The 26,016-nt window shown below is 34.8% G+C and overlaps 1 protein-coding gene and 1 long non-coding RNA gene across 2 annotated transcripts in view; one reads left to right on the plus strand and one right to left on the minus strand.

The window, feature by feature from the left end:
* The window catches only part of LOC138143314 (uncharacterized), a 358,919-nt gene that overhangs the window by 256,016 nt on the left and 76,887 nt on the right, over positions 1 to 26,016 (minus strand). The window lies entirely within an intron of this gene.
* The window catches only part of FAM171B (family with sequence similarity 171 member B), an 87,398-nt gene continuing 61,587 nt past the window's right edge, over positions 206 to 26,016 (plus strand). The window contains exon 1 of the mRNA XM_069064513.1: positions 206 to 659. Within this exon, the coding sequence (XP_068920614.1) occupies positions 434 to 659 (226 nt within the window). The 5' untranslated portion in view covers positions 206 to 433. The remainder of the gene's footprint in view (positions 660 to 26,016) is intronic.

Raw genomic sequence — 26,016 nt, forward strand, 5'->3', positions numbered from 1 at the left:
AAATAAAAGAATAACATAGCAGAAATTTACTGAGTGCTCCCCACTCAGGCTCTCGGAACTAATTCCCAATCCCAACCCCGTTAATCCTCCGGGGTGCGGCGAGCAGTCCTCCTCTTCCTCCTCCTCCTTCACCTTCCGATCTTCACCCGCCCCCGTCACATGTGCTGAGCTCCAAGCGTTCTCCTCCCCTCCCCTCCTCTCTCCTCCCCTTCCATCCTAGCCACCTCCTCCTCTCCCCGCTGCGCGTGTCTTGGTGTATGTGTATGTGTGTGTGTGTGTGCCTGTGCATGTGTGTGTGAGCGGGCTTCCGAGTGTCCGCGGGCCACTGAGGCGGGGGAGCAGGCAGCCCGGCCGCTGTCGCTGCCTCTACCGCCTCCGCTCCGAGAGCTGCCCTCTGTCGCAATATGCCTCCGCTGCCCTCTGGCTTTTCGCCATGTCGAGGATTTGCGGGAGCTTTCCCTTCACTCTGCTCCTAGGTCTGGCCGCGGTGCTGCTGAAAGGGCGGCTTGTCCCCGCAGCTTCGAGAGCCGAGCCCAGCCGCTCCGACCTGAGCCTGATCCAGCAGCAACAACAGCGGCAGCAGCAGCAACAGCAGCGGGAGGAGGAGGAGGAGGACAGGCCAGAGGTGCCGGGAGCATCCTCTACTCTGTCCAGTTCAGGTATGGTCCCGAATGCCGGCTTTTCTTCCGGTTCGTTCCTCCTGCTTGATTCAGGACACTTATTCGCTTTTTTTTAGCCAGATCTGTCTCCATCGCCCCATTTCCCGGTTCCTCTCTTTCTCCATATTGCTTATTCAGATCCCCGATCTTCCCTTGTGGTTGAGAAAGATCCCTTCAGAGTCTGGTTTTCTTTTAAGCGCATTGCACTGCAATCTGGGGGTGTGGGGGAGGATAGCTACCTTAACCAATCTTCCCTCGCCCTCCTCTATTCCCAAATTCTCTCTACCTCCCAAGAATGAATTTCTCTCTTCCTAAATCTCCCATCCTGACGCACACCCAGGCTTTCCAAATCCTACCTTTACTATCCTGGAGGCACAGCAACCTTGCAAAAGATTCACCCTTCTATCCGATTCCCAGCTAAAACAGGATCCTTATAAATTTAGGGTTGTACAGGCCAATCTTTCCTACTTGTAAGGAGAACTTATATGAGCCAGATGCTTGATGGAGATGGGGAACGAGGGTTACTGTACTGTTATGGAGGTAAGGGGATTATGTTTCTTACTATTTTTACGTAGACTAATGCTCCACTTGTAAGCCAGGGGCAAAATTGCCCATAGCAATAACACACATCCCCCTCCCCCCACTTTTCGATTGCTGAAATGCTGTCTTCCTAGGCTTCATTTTCTATGGAAACTGTTAGGAATTACGTTGTAGTGGGGTTTTGATGATGATAATGTTGATGAGGTTTTGAATTACCGCCTGCTACCCTTCTGCATGATGTTGAAAATGAGGATTTCAAAGAGACAGAAACATGGTCCTGCTTTGAAAGAATCCTCAAAGCGTACCACTTAGGTTTCCCACCTGAAAATTATGAAACATCCAGACTGATTTAATTTTTCAAAGTTCTGTACATAGAATGAAATAGCCTTAAAGTGTTCTATAAAGTGTAGATAGTTCCAGTGCCTCCAAAAACCTGATTGTTGATTTTCACTATACTCTGAATTAAAAATGTCTCCAAAGATATGTGTTTGATAGGATTTCTTACTCTCCATTCCCCAACCCTTGTATCTGGGGATGGTAGCAAAGCAATTGAAAAGATGTTCTGTGGAAACATTATTCACAAAATTAAAGAATCTTAAGATGGAAATATGATAGTTATTCTGATATGCTTTATGAAGGTGAATATCTTTGAAAGCTCTCAAAAATAAGAAGCCAAGTCTGTGAATAAAGAACTGATTATTGACAGTTTTTTCCTTGTCCATAAATTATCTTTTTAAAAAAAATTACGTAGTTGTTAAACAATAAGTGGAATTTCACTAGTCCAGCTTATTTTGGCTGCAGGAATATGAGCAACTGTTAAAACATTAAATTTTTTTCTATTTTTACTGCACGTATCTTTTGAAGGAAAACATCACCAGTACGCTCCATAACATTACTAATGAACCCTATTTAAAGATTAGAATTCTCAAGCATCAGGAAAATAACAACTGTTTAACAGATTGATGTCAGGGCCTGTATAGTTGTATCCAGAGGGGTTCTCTCTTTATCACCTTAGAATTTGAACCGGTGATGAACAAAGGGTAATTCAGCTGATGTCTTCCTTAATAGGCATATAGAACCATGTAACCTCATCAAAAGCCTGGGGTAGGGATGGGGGGGTGGGGGGGTGGAATAAAGGCTTTACTATTACTTTGATAAGATTATGGCTACCCTTATACCTAATACATTTGTGGTGCCTGATATCTCATTAGACAATTGAAAGTATGGCTGCTGACTTTAGTAATAACTTTTAAATACTAAGTTCCTTTGACTGATACTGTGTTGTGGAAAAATTTAATTTTTTCTTTTCAAAAGCTCAGAAAATATTTGGATGTGGTAGTTATCAAGTAAGCTTATGAGTCTTGGATCTGCATTTTTAGCTAATAGCCATGCATAATGCACAAAAAATTGAAAAGTGATTGATAGCTATGGCCAGGTTCATTCATTAGGTTCTTTAAGTGACTCACAGATCTACAGCTTTGTTTGACTTTCCTCACTTTACCACAATATTCTAATATTTGAATTTTAATTGAATATCAGTATACTATGCCCATAGCTATCACTGCATCTTACTTTTTTTTTTTTTGCTTCTGTGTTCATTTACTCATTCACTCAAGGAACAAAGAATGTATCATGTATCAACTTTGTACTCAGCACTGTTCTAAGCTCTTGAGAGAAATAGGAAGATAGATAAAACAGATTTCCTGTGCTCAAGTAACTTTTTGTGTTAATAGGATTGATAAGATCTATGCATAGATGAAATGCAAATTAGAATATAACTAATACATTAGAGTAGTACAAAGTGTCATGAGATCAGATGAGGTCTGAGAGGAGCACTTCTATCCCAGCGATCAGAGGAGGCTTCATGGAAGAAGTTGCATTTGAGCTGGACTTGCAAGCTAAATAAGATATCAGTAAATGAAGATAAATATATAGGACATTTTCAGTCTAAGAAATAGCTTGAATAAAGATAAGTAGGGAATGATGGGATAGTAAGTAGTTCAGTTGGACAGAGTAAATAGTATGTGAGGAAGAGTAACATGTGAGGTTGGAAAGATAGTTAAGACTAATAGCTGAATATTTTCATAGTACTTTTATGATATACAAAATACTTCATACATGTTATTTCATTTGATCTTCATAATGACTTTATTGTGAGTTAAGAAATCTATTATCTCCATTTTGTGGATGAGGAAACTGAGGCTCAGAGATCTTAATTGACTTGTTCAAGTTTATTTATCTAGTCTTGTCAGGCCTTCAGACTTGACATTGTAGAGGTCAGGATATTGGGCTTGGATGTAGGAGACACAATTTTCTAGGCTTACTCTACTAGTCCCTTAGCAAGTAACTTTCCCTGTCTTGGCCTCAGTTTTTTCACTCATAAAATGAGGTGGATAGAATATATTATTTCTTAGGATCCTTCCAGCTACAAAATCCCTTGATGTTTCAAAAAAAAATATGTTTTATTGTTATCTCATCTTTGTATAAACTTCATTTCCCAATACAGTCAATACTCAACTTTCACAGGGATAATGGTCCTAGAAAATGGCATGAAAGTTAAAAAAAAATGTGAATATTGAAATATTGAACCTATGGAAAATAGAGCATCAGGTTACTGCAATCACCAAAAATTGTCATCTTTTCACTGGACATTGTTGAAAATACACTTTTCTGCATGTAATTCTTTATAACAAAACATTAATTCTGATAATATATACTTTTCCTAACACAGTAACCATGAAATAACTCATAAAATGCAATACACAAAATAAAATTGGTAACATGCAAAACATTTTTCTTACTAGCAATTATCTAGAAATCTGTGACCTTTTGGTGCTAACATTTTAATTTAAAAAAACCCTTTAATTTCAGACAATATTCACTTTTCATGACACATGAAATTTCCAGTACCATAAATACTCTCCTCCTTTTTGCAGATAAATCAATTGTTGATTTGTAACATCAAACTTGGGGTGCTAGAAGCTGCAGATATTTCAGCACAAAGTTTGCTTAACACTTTTTTCTCATTAAGCTGCATTGCTAACTTTGTACACTTGACCTTTCAACCCAAAGAGTTTATACTATGCTTTGGAGTCATAATTTTAACACCAAATTTTGAGCTTTGAAGGCAAATAATAAAAATATGTAATGAATGCATGGGGAACTCTTTACAATAATAGGGTAAGCAAGACCAGTGAAGCCCCCAGTAGAATACCAGCTGTTCTACAAACTTGTGGGTATCGTGCATCTCATTGTAATGGGAAAGTGAAAATGAAGCTACTAATAAAATCATGTTATTGCTTGAAGTCATGAAAGTTAAATGCAGGAATGTTGAGGATTTAATGCATATCTTCTCCCATTCCCTACCATTATAACAAGAAATAAAAAAGAAAGAGACAAAAAAGTTCAGCAAAATTAACCAACATATTAAGCAAATATACTCCATAGTTTCCCACCTCTACAAAGAAGGAAGGGAGGAGTGGTCTTAATAGTCTCTTCTTCTGGGCCAAGATCTGTCATTATAATTATTCAATGTTTAGTTTTAGTTTTTATTGCTGTTATTCCCATTTTCATTGTAATCAGTATATATATTGTTTTTCTAATTTTGATTACTTCATGTAAGTCTTCCCAGACCTCAATGTGTTCTTCATATGCACTATTTCTTACAATGAAGTAATATTTCTTTTTTTTTTTTTTTGCCTTTTGTAGGGCAGTTGGGGGTTAAGTAACTTGGTCAAAGTTACACGGCTAGTTTTTTTGTGTTAAGTGTCTGAGGCTGGAACCGAACTCAGGTCCTCCTGATTCCAGGGCTGGGGCTTTACTCACTGCGCCACCTAGCCACCCCCAGAAGTAATATTTCATTAGCTTATTTTACCACATTTTGTTTAGCCACTCACCAATTAATGGTCATTTTCCCAGCTTTTTTTTTTGTTGTTGCTACTTTAAAAAGTGCTGCTACAAATATTTTGGAATAGATTGGATCTTTATCCCATATTGGTGTATACGTATATAGCCTTGGGATCTCGTGGTCAAAAGGAAGGAGAGAGGGAGATAGGGAATGAATAATGATGTCTCAAATGCCTACTCTTTGCCCAGCACTATTCTAAAGAGTATGGACATTTGAGTCACTTGCTTGTCATCAAGTCAGATTGCTTCCAGAATGGTTAAAATAATTCACAACATAATGAATTTGTGTCCATTTTTTTTGTCAGCTGCTAATTTGCTGAGTTTTATTTCCACTTTTCTTATAAAAGATATTGATTTTTTCTATTACATCATGCTCCTCCTCCTGATTGTGAAGGAGTTTGAATGCTAGGCTAAGAAGTGCTGATGTTGTTATTGTTTCAAGGTGTATCCAGTTAAAAACTGGATCGTTTCCAGGCAGAATAATGAGGGGAAGATTAGACAGGACTGAGGATAGTGATATAAATGATCACTAGAAGTCTCATCTTTTCACTTATAGTGGAGAAATTAGCTACTTAGTTTATAGCCAGTGTCACTGGTTAGTTTTCATGAAATACAATGAAACCATAAATATATGTGACTCTTCTAAAATATTGAAAAATAAAAGAATAGTTAGTAAAAAATTACAAAATAATTACAAAATAATTTAAAAATAGTTGATAAATAGCTAAGTTTTTAAAAGTAAAAACTTAGTTTCTATCTCATGACTATCTTAAAAAGAGTGTTGCCACTTCTAGTGTTGCCATGATGGTTTGCCCTTCCTTTAAGAAGAGAGAACAAGGGATAAGATAGGAAACTATCCAGCTTACTCATATCTGATCAGTTACCAAGCACTGTCATTTCTTCCTTTACACTATCTCAAAGTACAATTTCCTTCCACATACTACAAATTATTGTCATTCATAACCTTTATTTTCACTTCTTCATTGCCTTTATTCATGCTGTTTACAGTCTTTCCTGTTGTTATTGAATTGTGTATCATACCTATTTCAGTTCTTAGGTCTCCTGTAAAGGGACATACCAAATACTAGCACCTCCAAGAAACTTTCCCATGTTTCTAATTAATAAATAATTTTCCCCTCTCGGACCCTGTGTAGTACTTTTTAAAAAATTCTCTAATATACTTGAAAAGTATTATTTGTATTATAACTATTTGCATATCTTATGTATCTCTCTCTTCCAACAAGGGAAGAGGACTAATTTAGTCATTTTTTTTCTTTCTTATTATGCTGGTCTTCACACAGTAGGTAATTAATACATGGGGTTTTTTTTTGGTCTTCCTTACTACACTGGTCTTCATACAGTAGGTAATTAACACGTTTGTTGAGTTGAATTTATTTTCTGCAATTTGTAGAGCCCTGGTTTGTGTGATTATGCTAGCTTTTGGGGGAAATAAAAGTTTGAGGTGTCCAGGACCAGCTTTGGGGCTGATAGTAATTGTCATAACCACATTCTGTTCACTCAGATCACCCAGAAAATTCAAAGGCGGGTAGAAGAAGCAATAAGCCTAGACAACCTGTTAGAGATGAATAGTAGTATTTTCTTCATTGACCATATATAAAGAGAATAACCTAGGATTGGAGAGGCAGCATGGTATGAAGGAAAAGAACTGTATTTGAAGTAAGAGGCTATGGATTCTAATATCAGCCTGGCTGTTGACTACCTGTGTAACCTTAGGAAAGTCATATTGGTTCTTTGAGCCTCATTTTCCTTATCCATAAAAGGAGAAGATCAGATTAGATAATCTAAGGTCTCTCCTAGTTCTAACTCTTCTATATCTAGAATATTTATAGATATTCTATATCTATAAAAAAATAGTCTTGAAAATTATGTTTCCGTGTGCTATATGCTGTTGATTATACATTTCATTAATACATTATGGGAAATTATTTTCATATATTGTAATTTAGAAGAAAAGTGACAATTTTAATTTTCCCACATTCCATTTTCTTTGCTAATTAAATATATATTATATATACATTTCTCTGTGTTTGTATATACACACACACACATACACCATATTAGCCAAGTAAGGGAGTAGATATTCAATAGTCACTCACCTCTGCAAAGAAGGAAGGGAGTAGTTTTATATTCTCATATTCTTTTCTTCTGATCCAAGGGCAGTCATTATAATTATTCATGTTTAGTTTTTGTTTTTATTGTTGGTTTTTTCAGCAGGAGACTTATTTCTGTCACTTTGTGGGGTCTGTTAGCACTAAAATTTGTTTAGAGTCACTTTTTACAGGTATTGGAGGTGGTTGGAGCAGAAGGTCAAGCAAGTTCCTGTTTTTACTCTGCCATCTTGGCTCTGCCTCCATATTGTTGGTGTTTTCAATTTTCATTGTTGTAATCAGCATATATTCTTTGTTTTCCTGGTTTTAATTCACTTTTCATTAGTTCATGTGAGTCTTCTATGTATTCTTCATATTCATTGTTTCTTACAGGAAATCTAATATTCCATTAGATTATCATAAATTTTTTTACATTTTGTAAAAGAATATATAATATGGAAAAATTAAAATGAAGTAATTTTCCTCTAAAATATGAAAATAATTTTCCATAATGTTTTTCTAAAATGTCTAAACCAATAGTATATAGCATATGCATGTTGTGTGTATGTATATACATATGCATGTGTGTATGTGTTATATATGTATATGTGTATCTATCTATATACCTTGTTACAGTGATATTATTAACATAAACTCTTTAAGGTAGAGATTTTTTTAAAACTTATCATCCACAAGTCTAACACAATACCTTGCACATAATAAGCATTTAACATGTGCTTGCAGAATTAAAGAAATTTTCAGGAAAATCTTATATCTAAGATTGGATTTATGGCAGTTAAAACTGTTTAGATACTATTTTTGGACTTAAAATTAGTAAAGTAGCAAATTAGCAAAATTACTAATTACTTAAATTACTTGGTATTAGTATTAAATTACTTGAAGTTAGTAAAATTACTTGATATTAGTAAATATTAAATTACTTGATATTCATAATTCTACTTGTTTTCATAATCTTATGTGTTCACATAAGTATTAATTGATACACTATGGCACACCCTTTTCTTTTACTAGTAGTAATTAGTATAATCAATCAATACTTTTCAATCAATCAATACTTATGTGATTACAGAAGAACACAGAAAATTATGAAAGCAAGTAGAATTATGAATGCTTTGTCCTAAGTATAAAGGACTTAAGGTAGATATTCTAATATAATAAAAACTTACATTTATGTAGCATTTTAAAGTATATAAACACATTCTTTCTAACAACTCTGTGAAATTAGTATAAGTAATACTTTAATGATAAGAAATTTGACTAAGGTGATAATGTCAAAGTCAGAACTTGAACCCACAAGTCTCCTGATTTCAAGTGTGCATCCATTCCACTATGCTCCACTGCTATTTGTGATGAATTCTAATGTTATCACCATTTCTCTCTTTCCCTAAGACTTTGACATAAAGAAAGCTAGCCTCACTACTTGTCATCTTGGGTTTATCAGATACTTTTTATACACTAAAGAAAAAAATTACATTGGAAAAACCTGTGAGGACTTGCTCAATTTGAGAAATATCCCTTTTCATAGTTAATCTTCAATGTTTTCAGTATGTTTAACCTGCCCCTACCAAATATTTTCACAGCATAATGTCCTCCCTGGTATCTGAATATGAGACTTGTTTTTCTCTTAAAATTTTCATGAGGTTCAAGCACCATCATCATTGTTACTGTGTGACTGTAGCCAGTTTTTTAAACCTACTTTTGCCCAAGTTCATTAGTTAAAAATGTTTATAATAATATTTTCCATCAGTTATTGTTAAAATGATGCTTTGGCAAACTAATTCATGTTAATAAAGTCCTTCAAGATTTGCAGAAAAGTGATGTGCTTATTTAGAATATGAAGGATGTGAAGATAATCTCTAAATTGACTTCCCATTCTCTATCTGATGATGTCAAGGATTCTTTTTGTGTGCTGGAATTCTGCTGTTGAATCTGCAATTTTACACACACACATACACACACAGACACATACACAGAGTATTACTCACATTTGGCCAAGGCTAGCACTGGTATATAGGATTTTATGTTATTAAAATCCATATCTTTTTATTTTTTGTGATCTCAACTGGGAGTTATTTTTGCATAGTTTGCTATAAATGCCAATACTTTAGGGCCTGGAGTGAATGGATCTTATTGGCATTTCACATTGGCCACTACTAAGTAGTTATTAAATAGTAATAACTTTCAGTCATTATAGAAATGAGTCAAAATCATATTGATGAACTAATGCTTAAAAAAAAGTCCTTTTTTTTGTTCCTCCCTTTTGAATCACTCAAATTTGATAATACATATCTATTTTACTGGTCTCTTTAGAAATCTGAATGATTTAAAGATGTTTTTATTCATCATGTAAGAATCAAATGAAATATTTGTAATGTTTTTAGCATATGCTAGGTACTGGCATATGGTAGGTACTTAATAAATTTATTCCATCCACTCATATATACTCTTCAATAGATCTATTTTATTGATGTGGTGCTTTTCCCTTCAGGGATACAGAATACAACTCATCCATGATTGCTTGTCTTGTATGACTCTTGTCCATGTCCTCCAAACTAGAGGGAAAGGAAATTCAATATGCTAGGGATGAGTTGTCTTGTAAGTGTGAGGACGGCATAGAGCATGTTTATTAGTTATCTCTCTATAGTTCATGGTATGTTGCTAAGCCCAAAGAATTCATCATCAAATGGCATCCCTACTAGTGATAATTGTCATTGTACTTAAGTTGGACTTGAGAATGTAGATAGTCTGTTGATAGTATACTCAAAGTCTTTATAGCAGATTTAACCAGTTTAGCTTGTACTTGATTGGTGTACCTGTCATGATCATAGGACCACTTCCCTTCCACAATGAGGCATTAGAGTAGGACTTTATTGAAGCTTTTATACACAGTAAAATAAAACAATCTTCAAATGACTACTAACTCATTTAATGATTTTTAAAATTAAAATAGGTTTATGCCAATAGTTTGTTAGCATTGTCACCATTTATTATTAAGGTCACATTGTAAAAAATACATTATATTTTAGAGAATATTTTTTAGAAAGGATCTACTAAAATCTAGAATAGTCATTTAACTTTGTAAATAATTAATCCTGAATTTTCAACCAAGTTCTGTGTAGACTTTAGTTGATCAGAATACCAGTTGATTGGCAGCCTCAACCCTGGGTAAAAGTTATGGGAACATGTGGAATGTCCTTAGAGTCAAGAACAATAACTTCCAGGTTTAGTAATCCTTTAGGATGATGGAGTTTCTTCCAAATTTCTGCTTCGTATAAGGAGGGAGGGAATTGAGTCAATTGTTATCTCCAAACTCTGGTTTTTTCTCTTCCCTATTAGATTAAGCAATGATACTTGAATTTGGATGAGGGACAGACATTTTTAGGGGATAGATGAATAGGTGGATGGATGAGTTTCTAATTGATTAACTGTAGTCAGGATGTGAACCTTCTATCAGGCAGAATGTTTTTTTTTTTTCTTTTGGTGACTCACTGTGTTTTGCTTAATATTTTAGAAGAGGGTAAGAATTAAGTCATCAAAATGTATTTCTGTATTGTTAAATGATCTTGTGCTTTGAAATCTTTGAATATACTGCTAATAGTTTTGCTGTATTTTGCTTAAGTAAAATGGAGTCTGAGGCAATTACTAAGAGCATCAATTTAGAGTAAAATGATACAATGAAGGGTAACTTTGTTCTGTGAAGAATTTGTCATCATGACTAATGGGTAGAATTGACTTTAAGTGTGGATAAGTGTTTTAAAAAACATTCTCTTTTAAAAAAAATCAGTTAACCAGTATTTTGTTTTCTCTTCCTCCTATTTTCCTACAATTGAGCAAAAGAAAAATAAAAGAAAACCCTCATTACCAATATGTACAATAATATATATATATATATATATATATGTCTCATTTTGCATTTTTAGTCCATCCCTTCTCTGTCAGAAGATTGGTGGTATTCTTCATCATCAGGTCTCTGGAATTTTTGTTTGACATTGCATCCATCAGACATCTAAAGACTTTAAAATTTGTTTTCCTTTATAATGTCAATTTATAAAATGTTCTCCAGGTTTGCTCACTTTACTCTGCATTATTTCACATAAGTATTCTCAGTTTCCTCTGAAAGTGTTCATTTTGTCATTTCTTATGACTTAATAATATCCCATTGCATTCATACAATAATTTGTTTAGTCATTCCCTGACTAAAGTGGGCATCTCCATGCATTTAGCTTCCAGTTTTTGCTATTAGAAAAGAGCTACCATAAATATTTTTGTACATATAGACACCTTTCTTCTTTTCTTGTTTTCTATGCAGTATATGCTTACTAGAGACAGCACTGGATTAAAGGGTGTGTCCATATTAGTATCTTTTTGAGTGTTTGAAATGTTTTCCAGAATGGCTAAGTTAATTCACAGTTCCATCAATAGTGCATTAGTGTGTCAGTTTTCATTCAGCTCCTCTAATATTTCTTATTTTGTCATCATTTCCAATCTTACCAATATGAGGTAGAACCTCAGAGTTGCTTTAGTTTTCATTTGTCTAATTATTTATTAGTGATGTGGAGCATTTTATATGTGGCTTTTGAGAACTTGGATTTTAGTCCTTGAAAAACTACATGATCATATCAAATCAGATAAATTTTTGTTGTTTTTGGAGGGGGGAAGGCTGGGCAATTGGGGTTAAGTGACTTGCCCAAGGTCACCCGGCTAGTACCGTGCTTCCCCGATAATAAGATACTGTCTTATTATTTTTTTTGGAAAGAAAAACACCAGAGGGCTTATTTTCAGGGGAGGGCTTATGTTGTCCTGCTTCAGCTCTCCTCCGCAGCACTGCTCTCAATGGCGCCAGCAAGCAAATCACTGGGGAAGAACAGGATGACGAGCTCACTGCTGCAGCTCTGATTGGATGCAGCTCGGAGCGCGGCGTGCGTTTCACGGGGGGGGATCACCTTCACTACAGTAGCAATCTCAATAGGGCTTATTTTAGAGGAATCTTACACAGTAAGGGGAGGGCTTATTTTCGGGATAGGTCTTATTATCAGGGAAACACGGTAAGTGTTAAGTGTTTGAGGTCATATTTTAACTCAGATTCTTCTGACTCCAGGGCTGGTGCTCTATTCACTGCGCCACCTAGCTGCCCCTCAGATAATATTTTTAAATCCCTTATCATGGTATCTGGTATGTACTAGACAAAAAATGCTTGTTCCTTTTTCCTCTTCACCTTTTAACAATTTGTTAATTGGAGGATGGTTCTTGTTCTTATATATTTAAATTAGTTCTTTATTTTTATTATTTAATATTTTTTATTTTATTTTAAAATTTTTATTATTTAATATTTATTTTAAAAATATTTCAAAATTACTTTTTAAAGCATCCATTAAAAATTTTGATTCATATTCATATTCTCTCTCTCAAGTTCCTCCCCCACCCACTGAGAAGGAAAGCAACATGATACCCATTATACAATGAAGTCATGCAAAACATTTCTATATAAGCTGTGTTGCTAAAAAAAAATGCAAGAAAAATAGAGTGAAAAACAATATGCTTCAATCTGCACTTAAACTTTTACCAACTTTCTTTTTGGAGGTGGATAGCATTTTTTATTATGATTCCTTCAGAATTTTCTTGGATTATCATACTGATCAGTGTAGCTGAGCCTTTATAGTTAATGATCCTTACAATATTGCTGCACACTTTTGTGTACAGTATTAATGGTTCTGCTCACTTCCCTTTGCATCAGCTCATATAAGTCTTCCCAGGTTTTACTGAAGCCAGCTCTCTCATCATTTTTTATATTACAGTAATATGTGATCACTCTCACATACCACAGTTTATTTAGCCATCCCCCAACTAATGGCCATTCCTTCAATTTCTATTCTTTGTTATAACCAAAAAAAGAACTGCTATTAATTATTATTATTTTTGTACATATAGGTCCTTTTCCTTTTCCTTTTATCTTTTTGTGATACAGATCTTGTCAAAAGGTGAACATAGTTCCAAATTATTCTCCAGAATAGTTGGACCAGTTCACAACTTCACCAGTAGTGTATTACTGTGACTATTTAGCCACATCCCCTTCAGTGTTTGTCATTTTCCTTTTCTGTCACGTTAGCCTATCTGGGGGATGTGAGGTGGTACATTGGAATTTAAAAAATTTTTATTTCTCTAATAATTAGTGATGTAAACCATTTCTTCATTTGACTATTGAGAGCTTTGATGTCTGCTTTTGAAAACTGCCTTGCCATATCATTTGACTATTTATCAAGTGGTAAATTACTCTTTATTTATATAAACTTGGCTTAGTTCCCTGTATCTTTGAGAAATGAGACCTTTACCAGAGAAACTTGCTAGAAAATCCTCCTCTCCCCAGTTTCTTGCTTTCCTTTTAATTTGGGCTGCATTGGTTTTGCATGTGCAAACCCTTTTTAATTTCATGTAATCAAAATTATCCATTTTACCTCCTGTGATCCTCTCTGTCTCCTATTTGGTCATGAATCCTTCCCATATCTATAGATTTGAGAGGTAAATTTTTCAGTGCTCCCTTAATTTAAATAATACATATATAATATCCCATAGATAATTTTTATTTATATATAATTTTACATGTACTATGTTGTCTTTTGAAAATCCCTTGTTTTAGAAATTCACAAGATGTCAAATACAATAATAACTAGCATTTTTGTGCTTTTTAATTTTCAAAGTATTTAATATATTATCTCATTTGATTGGTTAGTTGCTATGATTTTTTCTTATTTTGTAGTTCAGGAAACAGCCTGAGAGATGTGAAGTGACTTGTTCAGAGACATACACCTAGTACTAAAGGCAAATTCATAGCTAGATGCTAAAAAAGCATGTGTTGTTTTCTTATTTACCATTCACAATAGATATTTAGTACTTATTTAAAAGGTTAAGCAAACAAATGGACCTTATATTTTGAGTGTACAAAGCAATGGACACTTAACTATAGGTTTTATGGAAAGTGGTCTGGAAATCCTTGAAAAATAGCACTTTGATGTGTTTTCACAGCTTCTCAATAGTTATATGCTAAATAAGCAGACTGATTCTTTTATGAGGACATGGTTTTAAAAATTCTTGTTCTTTATCAGGGCAACATGGATTCTTTTCCTGTTCTGATTTTTGTGTTATAGGTGTTCTTTTACACCAATATTTCTTAGAATTGTAGTGGTTTTAGAATATGCTTTTTGAGTACTTTAAAGTAAAAGTATTTACTTTTAGAGAGAAGGGACCATAGAGATCATCTATTCAACCTTTTGTCCAGTACTCTTCAATGAAGTGTACTTTTGGAGATTCATCAAGTAAAATCAGTCCTGTTTTAAAATAGACTCAGACTTTGATTTAGGTAACTATAAAATTGTTAACCTGTTGGCCAATGGGGTTTTAATTATTTCCTTCATGAGTAGCATAAAAATGATTAAATAAAGCTTCTTTGTATTAAAAATAATCTGTTTGAAGTGGCAAGAGGATACATGTGTATCTAATGTGTATTTATGTAGTAAAGTTTGCATCATTTTCTATTGCAAAGAGTCAAGTAAAAGTAAAGAAAAAGAAATAGATTCAATTAAGAGTAAAATCACAAAATGTAGCAAACTTTAAAAAACCTCTTTGTTCAATTATACAGACTTTTAAGGGGTAGGACTGGAATCAGACCTCTTCTTTCATCAGTTTGGGGAAAATTGTAGGCAACAAGGAGATCTTCACTCTTCACTCTTCTCTCCTCTCCCTCTCCCTCTCCCTTTCCCTCTCCCTCTCCCTCCCTCCCTCCCTCCCTCTCTTCTCTCCCTCCCTCCCTTCCCCCCCCCCCCCCCCATCTTTTTTTTTTTTTACTGACAGATTAACAAACAAGACTCTTAAAACACTCTAGTACCGAAAAGGAGAAAAAAACAATCCTTTTTCCTTCCGTCCCCCCCCCCTCATAGCCTCAGTTCTACGAGTGGCTCAAGCAGGAAAGAAATCACATATTGTTAAGTCAATAGTGCTGGACAGTTGTAGGAAAATACATTGAAGCCATGAATAAGATTAGAGATATATAGGTAATGTAACTCACTATGAATTATGAGATGAAACAAAGTAGTCTGATAGGCTGTTTAGGGGAGGGGAAACCCACTCTCATAAAAAGGATTTTTTTTTTCTCCTTTTCTGTACTACAGTGTTTTAAGACTCTTGTTTGTTAATCTGTCAGTAAAAAAAAAAAAGATATTCTGTAATGGAAATCTATCACAAGATATCCATAAGAAGATATGTGATAGATTAGGTAAGGGAACAACAAAATTAATATAGGCTACAAACACTTTAGAATGATAAAATAGTGTAATTTAGTCATTTGGGAAACTGTGGAATGTGCTGTTTGAAGGACTTGACCCAAAAGATTTCTTTTTAAAATAAGGTGTAGTGTGGAAACCTTAGAGTTGAGAGGATAATTTGATCAGTCACTCTTTAAATTTTTGACTTTTCTTATGAATTTTCAAAAAAAATGTCAATAAGCAATAGGTACTTTTTTTGGGTAAAATCCTGGACTTGAGTTATTCTTATGCATTTAACACTCAGATGATATCAGAAATTTCAGGGCTTTCCTGTATTTGAAACAATCTTTGCCCAGAATCCTCTGGCAGTCACCCCATCCAATAATGTAATAGATTTAAGGTGGAATATATAACAAGGGCTGAAAGTGAGATACCATTTTCCCAGATAGTAATGTAAATGTCACCCTGAGCAGATGGGGTGGCAGGATATATCTCTGGTTCTTAACAGTCTCTAGAGAAGATTATATATCCCAAGCCATTTCTCTAGTGCATATAGAATACTAGCAGTTCTCCAGAAACAGCTTTGAGATTTTAACATCTTTGAGTCAGCATCATCTGGGTTTGATTTTAATTCCTAATTTATCCTCCTCTTTCAACACTGTTCCTGTGCTCCCTACTCTGTAAAATCTTAGTCATCTAGACTTTCAGAAATAAAATTCCATTTAAAGCTCATTGAAGACTTTAATTTTCTTTGTTGTTTGAAAAAGAAATCTTCATAAATCTTCTGGTTTCAAATGGCAGAATGAAGGATTTCTTTGTTCTTGGGCCATGGTAGGTAACAGTTTTATTCTTAAAACTGCTGTGCTTTCAAGGGAGGAGACTATTCTTATTTCAGGAAATTTCCCTCCCCCTCCTTTCTTTGAAATTCTAGTTGGGGAATTGATTTTTACTATAATAGATTCTGACATCTCAAAGACAAATAACAGCATCCTGATTTACTAGCCACATCATCTCCATTGCAATTTATATTCTAATAATGCATTTTTTGCCTGTGCCTTTTGTAGTATAACATATATTAAACATTTTGAACCTAAAAAATCCATACTTTTAATACTTAGTAAGCATTTTGTGCTAGATCTCAAATGTATAGCTCATTTAAAAGCAATAGCAGCAGAGTTCTTAGTACTTTGAAATAAAACTTCTAAGACAAAAAAAAATGGACAAAATTGCCATCTCTCTTTCAATACCTTGCATTATGGGCAGGTTGCTTCTTGGAAAGTAATACCTAAAGCCATCAGTTTCTCTTTTTTTGACTGACAAAATAGAACAGATTTCATGTGTGGAATCTTAAATATAAGAGAGAAGATATACTAGAAGCCAAATAGGTAAGGTCTAATACAAGGGCATAGGTATAAGAACACTGAAGAAATAAACTTGAGCCAAGAAATGCTAAGAGAAACAGAATTTACTTAAGCATAAATGGAGAAGGATGATTGGACAATCAGTACCATATGAAAATTCTGTAAAAAAATGGTGAGTGAAATGGAAAAGTTCCCACATTGATGGGTTGCTTGGGTAAAGGGAGAAAACAAAAATATTAATTAGTTTTTCATTGATTGGCTCTCTGTCTTTTTTCTTCCTCTCTGGTTTTTATATGAAATAGTGAAGTCTATCAATAATAACAATCAAACAGCAGTGGATAGAAAATGGGAGTTCTGGCTCTGGTACTAACTAACTCTGCACTAAATGTGAGACTTTACCTCCCTGGACCACAGCTTCCTTATGTATAAAATGTGATACTACCCTCCTCAGAATATTATTCTGAGTAAAAAATCAATAATAAATATTAAAATAATTTGTAAACTATCCTATACCATTAGAGCATATTTAAAACAATGCTATGTTGTTGGTTTTCTTTGCAAAAATACTCGAGTGGTTTATCATTTTCTTCTCCAGCTCATTTTACAGGTAAGGAGACTGAGGTAAAGAGTCAAGTGACTTCCCCAGAGTCACACAGCTGAAGCCAGATTTGAACTCAGGGAGATGAATCTTCCTGACTCCTTACCCAGAACTCTATCCACTGCATTACCTAATTGCCCCAAGGAAAAAAAAATTCTTCAAATCATTACTGATTGTTGTTCAGTCTTTTCAGGGATGTCTGACTCTTTGTGACTCCATAGTTGGGGTTTTCTTGGAAAAGATAATAGAACAAATTGCCCTTTCCTTCTCCAGCTTGTTCTACAGATGAGGAAACTGAAGCAAACAGGGTTAAGTGACCTAGCCAGGGTCACATAGCTAGTAAGTGTCTAAGGCTGAGTTTGAACTCAGGTCTCCCTGACTCCAGTCCTGGTGCTCCACTGTGCCACCTACCAGCCTGACCAACTAATAATATTCTCTTTTATACTTGTGTCCTTGAGAATTCTTAATATTTGTTATCCTTTTTTTTTTGAGTCAAAACACCCCAGTAACCTCATTATTTGAAAAGAATAATGCAAAGTCTCCCAAAAGTCTTAGTGAAGTTTTGAGTTTTGGTGAGTTTAAAACTGCATGAAGCCTTTGGGACACCCTGTATTATTAAGCTTTAATAAGCTTAAAACTACGGGTCCCTGTATGTGCAGCTTTCTCTAGAGCTCTGAGTGAGGCCCCTGCAATGAAACTTTTGCACAGTAAAACAACTGAAGATGTGTCTTTGCCCAAAATGAAGGATGAATTCCATTTGCAGCTCTGTCTTAGTTGACCATATCAGTAAATCACTTGAGTGCCTACCCTCTTTTAACCGTATGTTGCTTATTTGTAAGAAAGCAATAGGGCAATTGTATTTTGACTGAATCACTGCAGTTTCCCTGCATTCTAAACAGCCTAAACATAATATTAGAAAAAAAAAGAAAAGAAACTATTTTGAATGCAACACAGACCTGTTATTTGATGTCTCATATAAACTTCCATTCTTTTCCCATCTGTGCCAGCCATCTTTCCAACTAGCCAATCTCATAAACATACTGGGCTACTCCTCCCCCACCAAACCAAACAGTCTCTCCCATTGTCTACCACAAATCAGTGATTCTTTCTTAGTTGGGTTTATTCTTCAAAATGTAACTGCACCAAAGTAATGTTTCCCAGGTTTTCTTGCTAAATGAGATAGTTTCTGAAAGGTAATAAATTATTCTTTGATATAGCTATTCATTTTGCATTCTAATGATTAGAATAGGATACATAAGTATATGAGATAATGTACCCCATTCTACCTCTCTCTTCTCCCTTTTCTCAGTACAAATTTGTACATACTCTCATATCTTAATTTTATTTTTTTAGATGCCTCAACATAGGCAACTCATCCACATGCTCTCTGTTTATGTATATTCTTACTAATTGCTAATGATGATAAAGTTCTTAGAAATTACAAATATCATCTTCTCATCTAGGAATGTAAACAGTTTAACCTTATTGAATCACTTATCATTTTCCTTTCCTCTTTTCCTTTTTAAGCTTCTCTTGAGTTTTGCATTTGGAAGTCAAATTTTCTTTTCAGTTCTAGTCTTTTCAACAGGAATGCTTGAAACTCCTCTATTTCATTAAATGCCTCCCCCCACCCCCCACCCCAAAGGATTATACTCAGTTTTGCTGGGTAGGTGATTCTTGGTTATAATCCTAATTCCTTTGCCCTCTGGAATATCATATTCTAGGCCTCTCTGATCCTTTAATGCTAAATCTTGTGTTAGCCTGGCTTTGGCTCCATGATATTTATATTATTTCTTTCTGACTGTTTACAATATTTTCATCCTGACCTGGGGACTCTGGAATTTGACTATAATATTTCTGGAAGTTTTCACTTTTGGATCTCTTTCAGAAAGTTATTGGTAGATACTTTCAATTTCTATTTTGCCCTCTGGTTGTAGGATATTAGGATAGTTTTCCTTAACAATTTCCTGAAATATGATGTCTAGGCTCTTTTCTTTGATCATAGCCTTCAGGAAGTCCAAAAATTCTTAAATTATCTCTCCTGGATCTATTTTCCAGGGCAGTTGTTTTTCCAGTGAGATATTTCACATTTTCTTCTATTTTTAAAAAATTCTTTTTTACTTTGTTTTGTTGGAGTCATGAGATCAATAGGCCCAGTTCTAATATTTTTTAATTTTAATTTAATTTTTTTTATTTTGGTCTTTATTAATTTGTTAGTTTACTTTGAGTTTATAAGATTCAGTTCCCCAGTTCTTTGAGTTTCAAATTTTCTCCCCCTCTCTCCCCTTCCCCCTCAATGGCAGCATACAATCAAGTATAGGATCCTTAAATAGTTTCACATTAGACATTAGTCATGTTATAAAGAAGGGATTGTATCAGATGGAATGAACAATGGGAAAGAGGAAACAAAACCAAACAAGAAAAAGAAAGAGAGCAGGTAATTTGCTTCAATCTGCATTCAAACTCTGTTCTTTCTAGTTCTTTCTCTGAATGCAGACATCTTTCTCCATCATGAGTCTTTTGGAGTTGACTTATAACCCTGCATTTCTGAGAAGAGTGTGGTCTATCAAAGTTGGTCATCACATATATGTTGTATCTGTAATTATGTACAAATTTCTCCTGGTTCTGCTCTTCTCCCTCAGCATCAGTTCATATAAGTCTCTCCAGGTAAATATGAAGTCCATCTGCTCTTTGTTTCTTATGGTGCAATAGTATTCCATTACATTCATATACCATAACTTGTTTAGTCATTCCCCAATTGATGGGCATCCCCTTAATTTCCAATTCTTTGCCACCAATTCTAATTTTTGAGGAATTATTTTCTTTGGTAAGTATTTGTAACTCTGTTTCCATTTGTCCAATTCTGCTTTTTAAGGAGTTCTTTTCTTCAGTGAATGTTTGTACATCTTTTTTTTCTATTTGGTAAATTCTGCTTTTTAAAAGATTTCTTTTCTTCATTGGATTTTTATACCCCTTTTTCCATTTGACCTATTCTATTTTAAAAAAGTGTTCTTTTTCTTTATTTTGCACCTCCTTTACCAAGTTATTGACCCTTTTTTTTCATGATTTGCTTGTGTTATTCTCATTTCTTTTCCCAATTTTCCTCTATCTTATTTGATTTTAAAAATCTTTTTTTTTTTTTTTTTTGAGATTTTCCAGAAATTCTTTTTTTGGGGGGGGGAGGAAGCTGAGACTACTTCACATTTTTCTTTGAAGCCTTTCATACAACCGTTGTGACTTTATTGTCATCTTAGTTTGTGTTTTGATCTTCCCTATCACCTTAGTAACTTTCTATGTTCAGGTTCTTTTTTTGGTTTGCTCATTTTCCAGTCTATTTCTTGACTTTTAACTTTATGTTAAAATTGAGCTCAGCTTCTGAGGTGTTGGGGACCTTCCACACTTCAGGCTTTTTGTGCTGCTGTTTTCAGAGCTAATTCTGGGGCTCTGTACATTTTCAGTTCTTCTAAGGTGCCATGATTTAAGAAGAGGTGTGGCCACTGCTCTCCTGGCCTGTGGTCTGATCTGTGAGTAGCCACAAGCACTCTTTTCACTCTGGAATTGTGACCAGGGTACCCCCTCCTTTGTGACTGTGCTCCAGTGTGCTTCTTTCCCTGGGACGACACCCAAAACAGTGTGTCAACAAGACAAGAGTCCTGCATCTAATTCTAGCAAAAGATTTTATATATTCTTCTTCTGAATAGTTGTCTGACCTCCTTACTGTCTGCTCCAGAAGCTTCCACTGCCCATTCAGCCACCCTAAGACCTGCTACTGGCTTCTTTGGGCATGGCTTATGCTGAACTGTGCTCCAGTCTCACCCCAGTGAAACAGATCTTTCCTGTCAATTTTCTAAGTTACTTTGGGCTGGGAAATTGTTTCACCTTGTCCTTTTGTTGGTTTTGCTACTCCAGAATTTATTTTGAGGCATTATTTTAAAGTTATTTAAATAGTAGATGGGGGATAGGAAGCTTTCATATAGAAGTTACAGCTTGAGCTATGTCTAAGGAAGTAAAGAATCTTACAAGGTAGAAGGGAAAGCATAAGACAATAATTTGCTGCCATTAAACGAATTAAGAATTGAGCACATGTTTGGTGTTACAGAGATAAAAAATGCCAGTCCCTGGATTTATGGAACTTGTGTGTGTGTGTGTGTGTGTGTGTGTGTGTGTACAAATTATAGATATCTTAAGCATCTTATGTGGACTTAATAGATATTTTAAGTACTTGATGGAATATAATGTGAAAGAGGGGTTAGATTTTTTTGGGGGGGATTCCTGATGGTATAACTACAAGCAATAGTTGAAAGCTATAGAGAGATGATTTATCTCAGTGTCCAAAAAAAATGATTTATCTATTCAAGCTGGATAAAGGTAGAATAGGTGCTTCTTTACCAGAGATCTTTAGTCAAAGCCTGGTTGACCACTAGCTTGTAGCTAATATATAGAGAATAATTGTTTAAGCAGGGCTTAGCTTAGAGACCTCAGATATCCTTTTCTTCTCTGAGATTCTGTAATGTCCTCCCTGATATTTGAAATCAGTCTTTCCCCAATGCAGCTAGGTGGCACAGCGAAATAGAATGCTGGGCTTGGAGTCAGGAGGACTTGAATATAAATGTGGCCTCACACACATGCTAACTATGTGGCCTTGGGCAAGTCATGTAATTTCTATGTGCCTCAGTTTCCTCAACTGCAAAATGGGGATAATAATAGCACCTACACCACCAAGTTGTTGTGAGGATCAAATCAAATAATATTTTTAAAGTACTTAACATAGTGCCTGGCACATAGTAGGTACTTAATAAATACTTGTTTCCTTCCTTTCCTTTTAGGCTTAGATCAAGTTCCATCTTATCCATGAATTCTTCTTCAACCTTTTCAGCCATCAATGAACACTTTCTCATCTGAACATTGATAGTATTTACTGTCTTTGTCAGTTATCTGGAATTTAGCACGTGCTACTCTTGTAACAGCGTTTTGAGTTGACCACTATCTTGTTGTGTAGCCTAGGTGGGTTGGTTAGCCTCTTGCCTTCTACTTGAATCATTACCATGTTAATTCTCATCATCCTGAGTTCTAACATAATCCAGGAGTATGGGTAGATATTTCCTTACTAAAATTTCATTTTTCTTATTAATTAATCAATTAACTGTGAGCTCCCATCCCAGTTTTTTTTTTTTTTTTGTTTTGTTTTTTGGAGGGGGGAAAGTAGGGCAGTTGGAGTTAAGTGATTTGCCCAAGGTCACATGGCTAGTTTTTGTGTTAAGTGTTTGAGGCTGGATTTGAACTCAGGTCCTCCTGACTCCAGGGCCAGTGCTCTATTCACTGCACCATCTAGCCATTCCCAGTTTGTTAAATTTATTTAATAAGTTGAATTAATATTTTTCCCATAAGCAGTTCTTAACTTTTATATATACCTATCTAAATGCCTGATCTCTTAGGTTTAAAAATATGTTAAAGTTACTGTCTATAAAATTTATGAATAGTATAATTAACAATAACACAAAGGCATAAAGAGCTATAATACTTTAGTTATGCAAAAAAAAATCACTGCTACTGTTGACTTGTCAGTTGTGGATACAGTCTCAACATTCAGGTCTCAAGATTGCAGTCAAAATCTCTCAATAATCCTCTTCTTACTTTTTCATAATATTAGAACAAAACTCACTTCCCTTAGGGAAAATTTCATTCTGTTATGGTATTTCTTTTTTATTTTATTTATTTATTTAAAAAATTTTTTTAGTTTTTTGTTTTTTGGAGGGGGGAAGGTAGGACAATTGGGGTTAAGTGACTTGCCCAAGGTCACATGACTAGTTTTTTGTGTTAAGTGTCTGAGGCCGGATTTAAACTCAGGTCTTCCTGAGTGCAGAGCTGGTGCTCTATTCACTGTGCCACCTAGCCACCCCATTGTTATGGTGTTTCTAAAGTGATGACAGGTATAAATTTATTGTTACATATTTTGAATCTTCTCTTATGTTCTGCTATGCACATGACATGGTTTTTTTTTTTTTGTTCTCTGCTGTGCACTTTTTAAACTTTGTTCTTTTTTCCCCTCCTGCCACCCCCCTCCCAGAAGGCTACAAGAAAGTTGAGATATGTTTCTCTATAGTTATAGCTATAGCTATATACATGGACATATATATATATATATAGACATATACTTTCCCGAACATATTCTACTCCTGATCTTTCTTTTATGTTTGTGTGTATCTCCTGTTTCCTATCCCTCCTGTCTCTTCTTCTTTGCTTCTACTCAGTACCTTGCCCTCCTATTACTTGCCTACTCTAAATATCCATCCCCTATCCTCTCATTCCCATAAATCTAAACACCCTTCTATACCCCCCTTTTACCCATTCCCTCACCCTCCCCTCTAAAGATCCCTCCCTTGTCCTCTCCCAAGACTTTTATACTCTTCTAAATACATATGTATTATTCCCTCTTAAACCCATTCCAGATGAAACTAGGTTACCAGTCCTTCTCCCCATCTAATTCCTTTGTATCAATTCTTCCTTTTGTACCTCATTTATGTAATTACTCTTTTTAGCTGTTCCTAAATGGTTTTACCTTTTAAATTCATATTATACTGAAGTTTACCCTAATCTTTCTTATGACCTACCCAGTTATTAATAAGAATCTTAGACATATATTTTATATATGTAAAAAGTCAATAGTCTGTCCTTAGGAATCCTTTATAATCAGTCTTTGGTATATAACTTATATTTCTCTTGGTTCGTATATGTTGAATCTTCTATTAAGTTAAGGATTTTTTTTTAACAGTCTTGAAATTCTGAGAGTTTATCAACTGTCCATTTTTTTTTTCATTCAGGATAATATTTAACTTTGTTGGGTGTGTTATTTTTAGCTGGAATTCCAGTCCTTTTGCTCTTCAATATATTGAGTTCTAAGATCTGTGATCCTTTAATGTCTCTGCTGCTAGGTCTTGTGTATTTCTAATTGTGGCACCATCATATTTAAATTGCTTTAATCTTGATGCTTTTAATATTTTATCCTTGAACTGGGGGTTTTGGAATTTGGCTATAATATTCCTATGAATGAATTTTCCTCATAGGATCTCTTTTAAGTGGTGATCGATGGATTTTTTTCTATTTCTATTTTCTCCCCTTTTTCTAATACTTTAGGACAATTTTCTTTATTTCTTGTATTATTGTGTCAAGATACTTTTTTTGAACATAACTTTCAGTTAGTCTGATTATTTTTATATTTTCTCTTCTTGATCTATTCCACAAGTCTGTTGTTTTTCTGATGTTTCACCTTTTCTTCTATTTTTTCATTATTCATATTTTGTTTAATTATTTCTTGATCTCATATAATTTCACTGGCTTCACATTGTCCAATTCTAATTTTCAAGGTATCATTTTCTTCGTTAAGATTCTGGATCTCCTTTTCTAATTGGTTGACTTTCCTTTCATACTCTTTTTGTTTTTCTTGGATTATTCTTTAAAAAAATTTTTTTTTAAGTTTTTCTTCCATCCATGTCAATTGATTTTTAAAAAAAATTTTCAAATGCTTTATTAACTTCTGATTTGCATTATTCATTTCCGCCAGATTTTGAATTGCAAAATTTCTCCCCATTTTTCATCTACCCACCACCCCAAAATATATATATTTGATTTTAAAAGTTTGAATTCCAGTTTCATTCCCTTCCTCCCTTGTCACCCATCCTTACTGGGAAGATAAGCAGTTCAGTATAGGTTGTACATGTGTGGTTAATGCAAAACAATAACAGTAGATATATTGTAAAAGACTGACTATATTTTCCTCCCTCCTATCCCACCTCCCACTTGTTCTATTCTCTACTTTGATCCTGTCCTTTTTCAAAAGTGGGTTCTTCCAACTTCCCTCCCCCCCACCTGCCCTCCCTTCCATCATCCTCCCTCTCATCCCCTTCCCCCCCTACTCTCCTGGAGGGTGAGATACCCTATTTAGTGTGTATTTCATTCCCTCCTCAAGCCAAATTCAATGGGAATAAGGTTGACCCATTCCCTTTTGCCTTCCTGTTCTTCCCCTCCATTGTAACCATTTTCCCTTGCCTCTTCTATATGAGATAGTTTACCCTGTTCTGTCTCTCCCCATCTCCTCTCATAATATTCCTCTCTCACCTTTTAATTTCACCTTTTAAGTATTATCCCTTCCTGTTAAATTGGTCCTGTGCCCTCTATGTATACCTATAAACATATATACACACATTTACATGTGTATTCATATGCCCATATACTCTCATATATAGACACACACACACACACACACATATATATTTCTATTCCCTTCAACTACTGAGAAAGGTTTCATAAGTTACAATTATTGTTTTTCCATGTAGGAATGTTAATGGCTCAACTTTGATAAGTTCCTTATGATTTCTTTTCCCTGTTTATGTTCTCATGCTTCTCTTGCTTCTTGTATCTGAATGTCAAATTTTCTATTCAACTCTGGTTTTTTCAGCAAGATTGCTTGAAAGTCCTCTATTCCACTGAATGACCATATTTTCCCCTGAAACATGATACTCAGTTTTTTTTGGGTAGGTGACTCTTGGTTTTAATCCCAGCTCCTTTGAC

This window comes from Petaurus breviceps, unplaced genomic scaffold, assembly GCF_028583685.1.
Source record: "Petaurus breviceps papuanus isolate PSGF00001 unplaced genomic scaffold, PetGlider_PUasm1.0 90638, whole genome shotgun sequence".
NCBI lineage: Eukaryota > Metazoa > Chordata > Mammalia > Diprotodontia > Petauridae > Petaurus > Petaurus breviceps.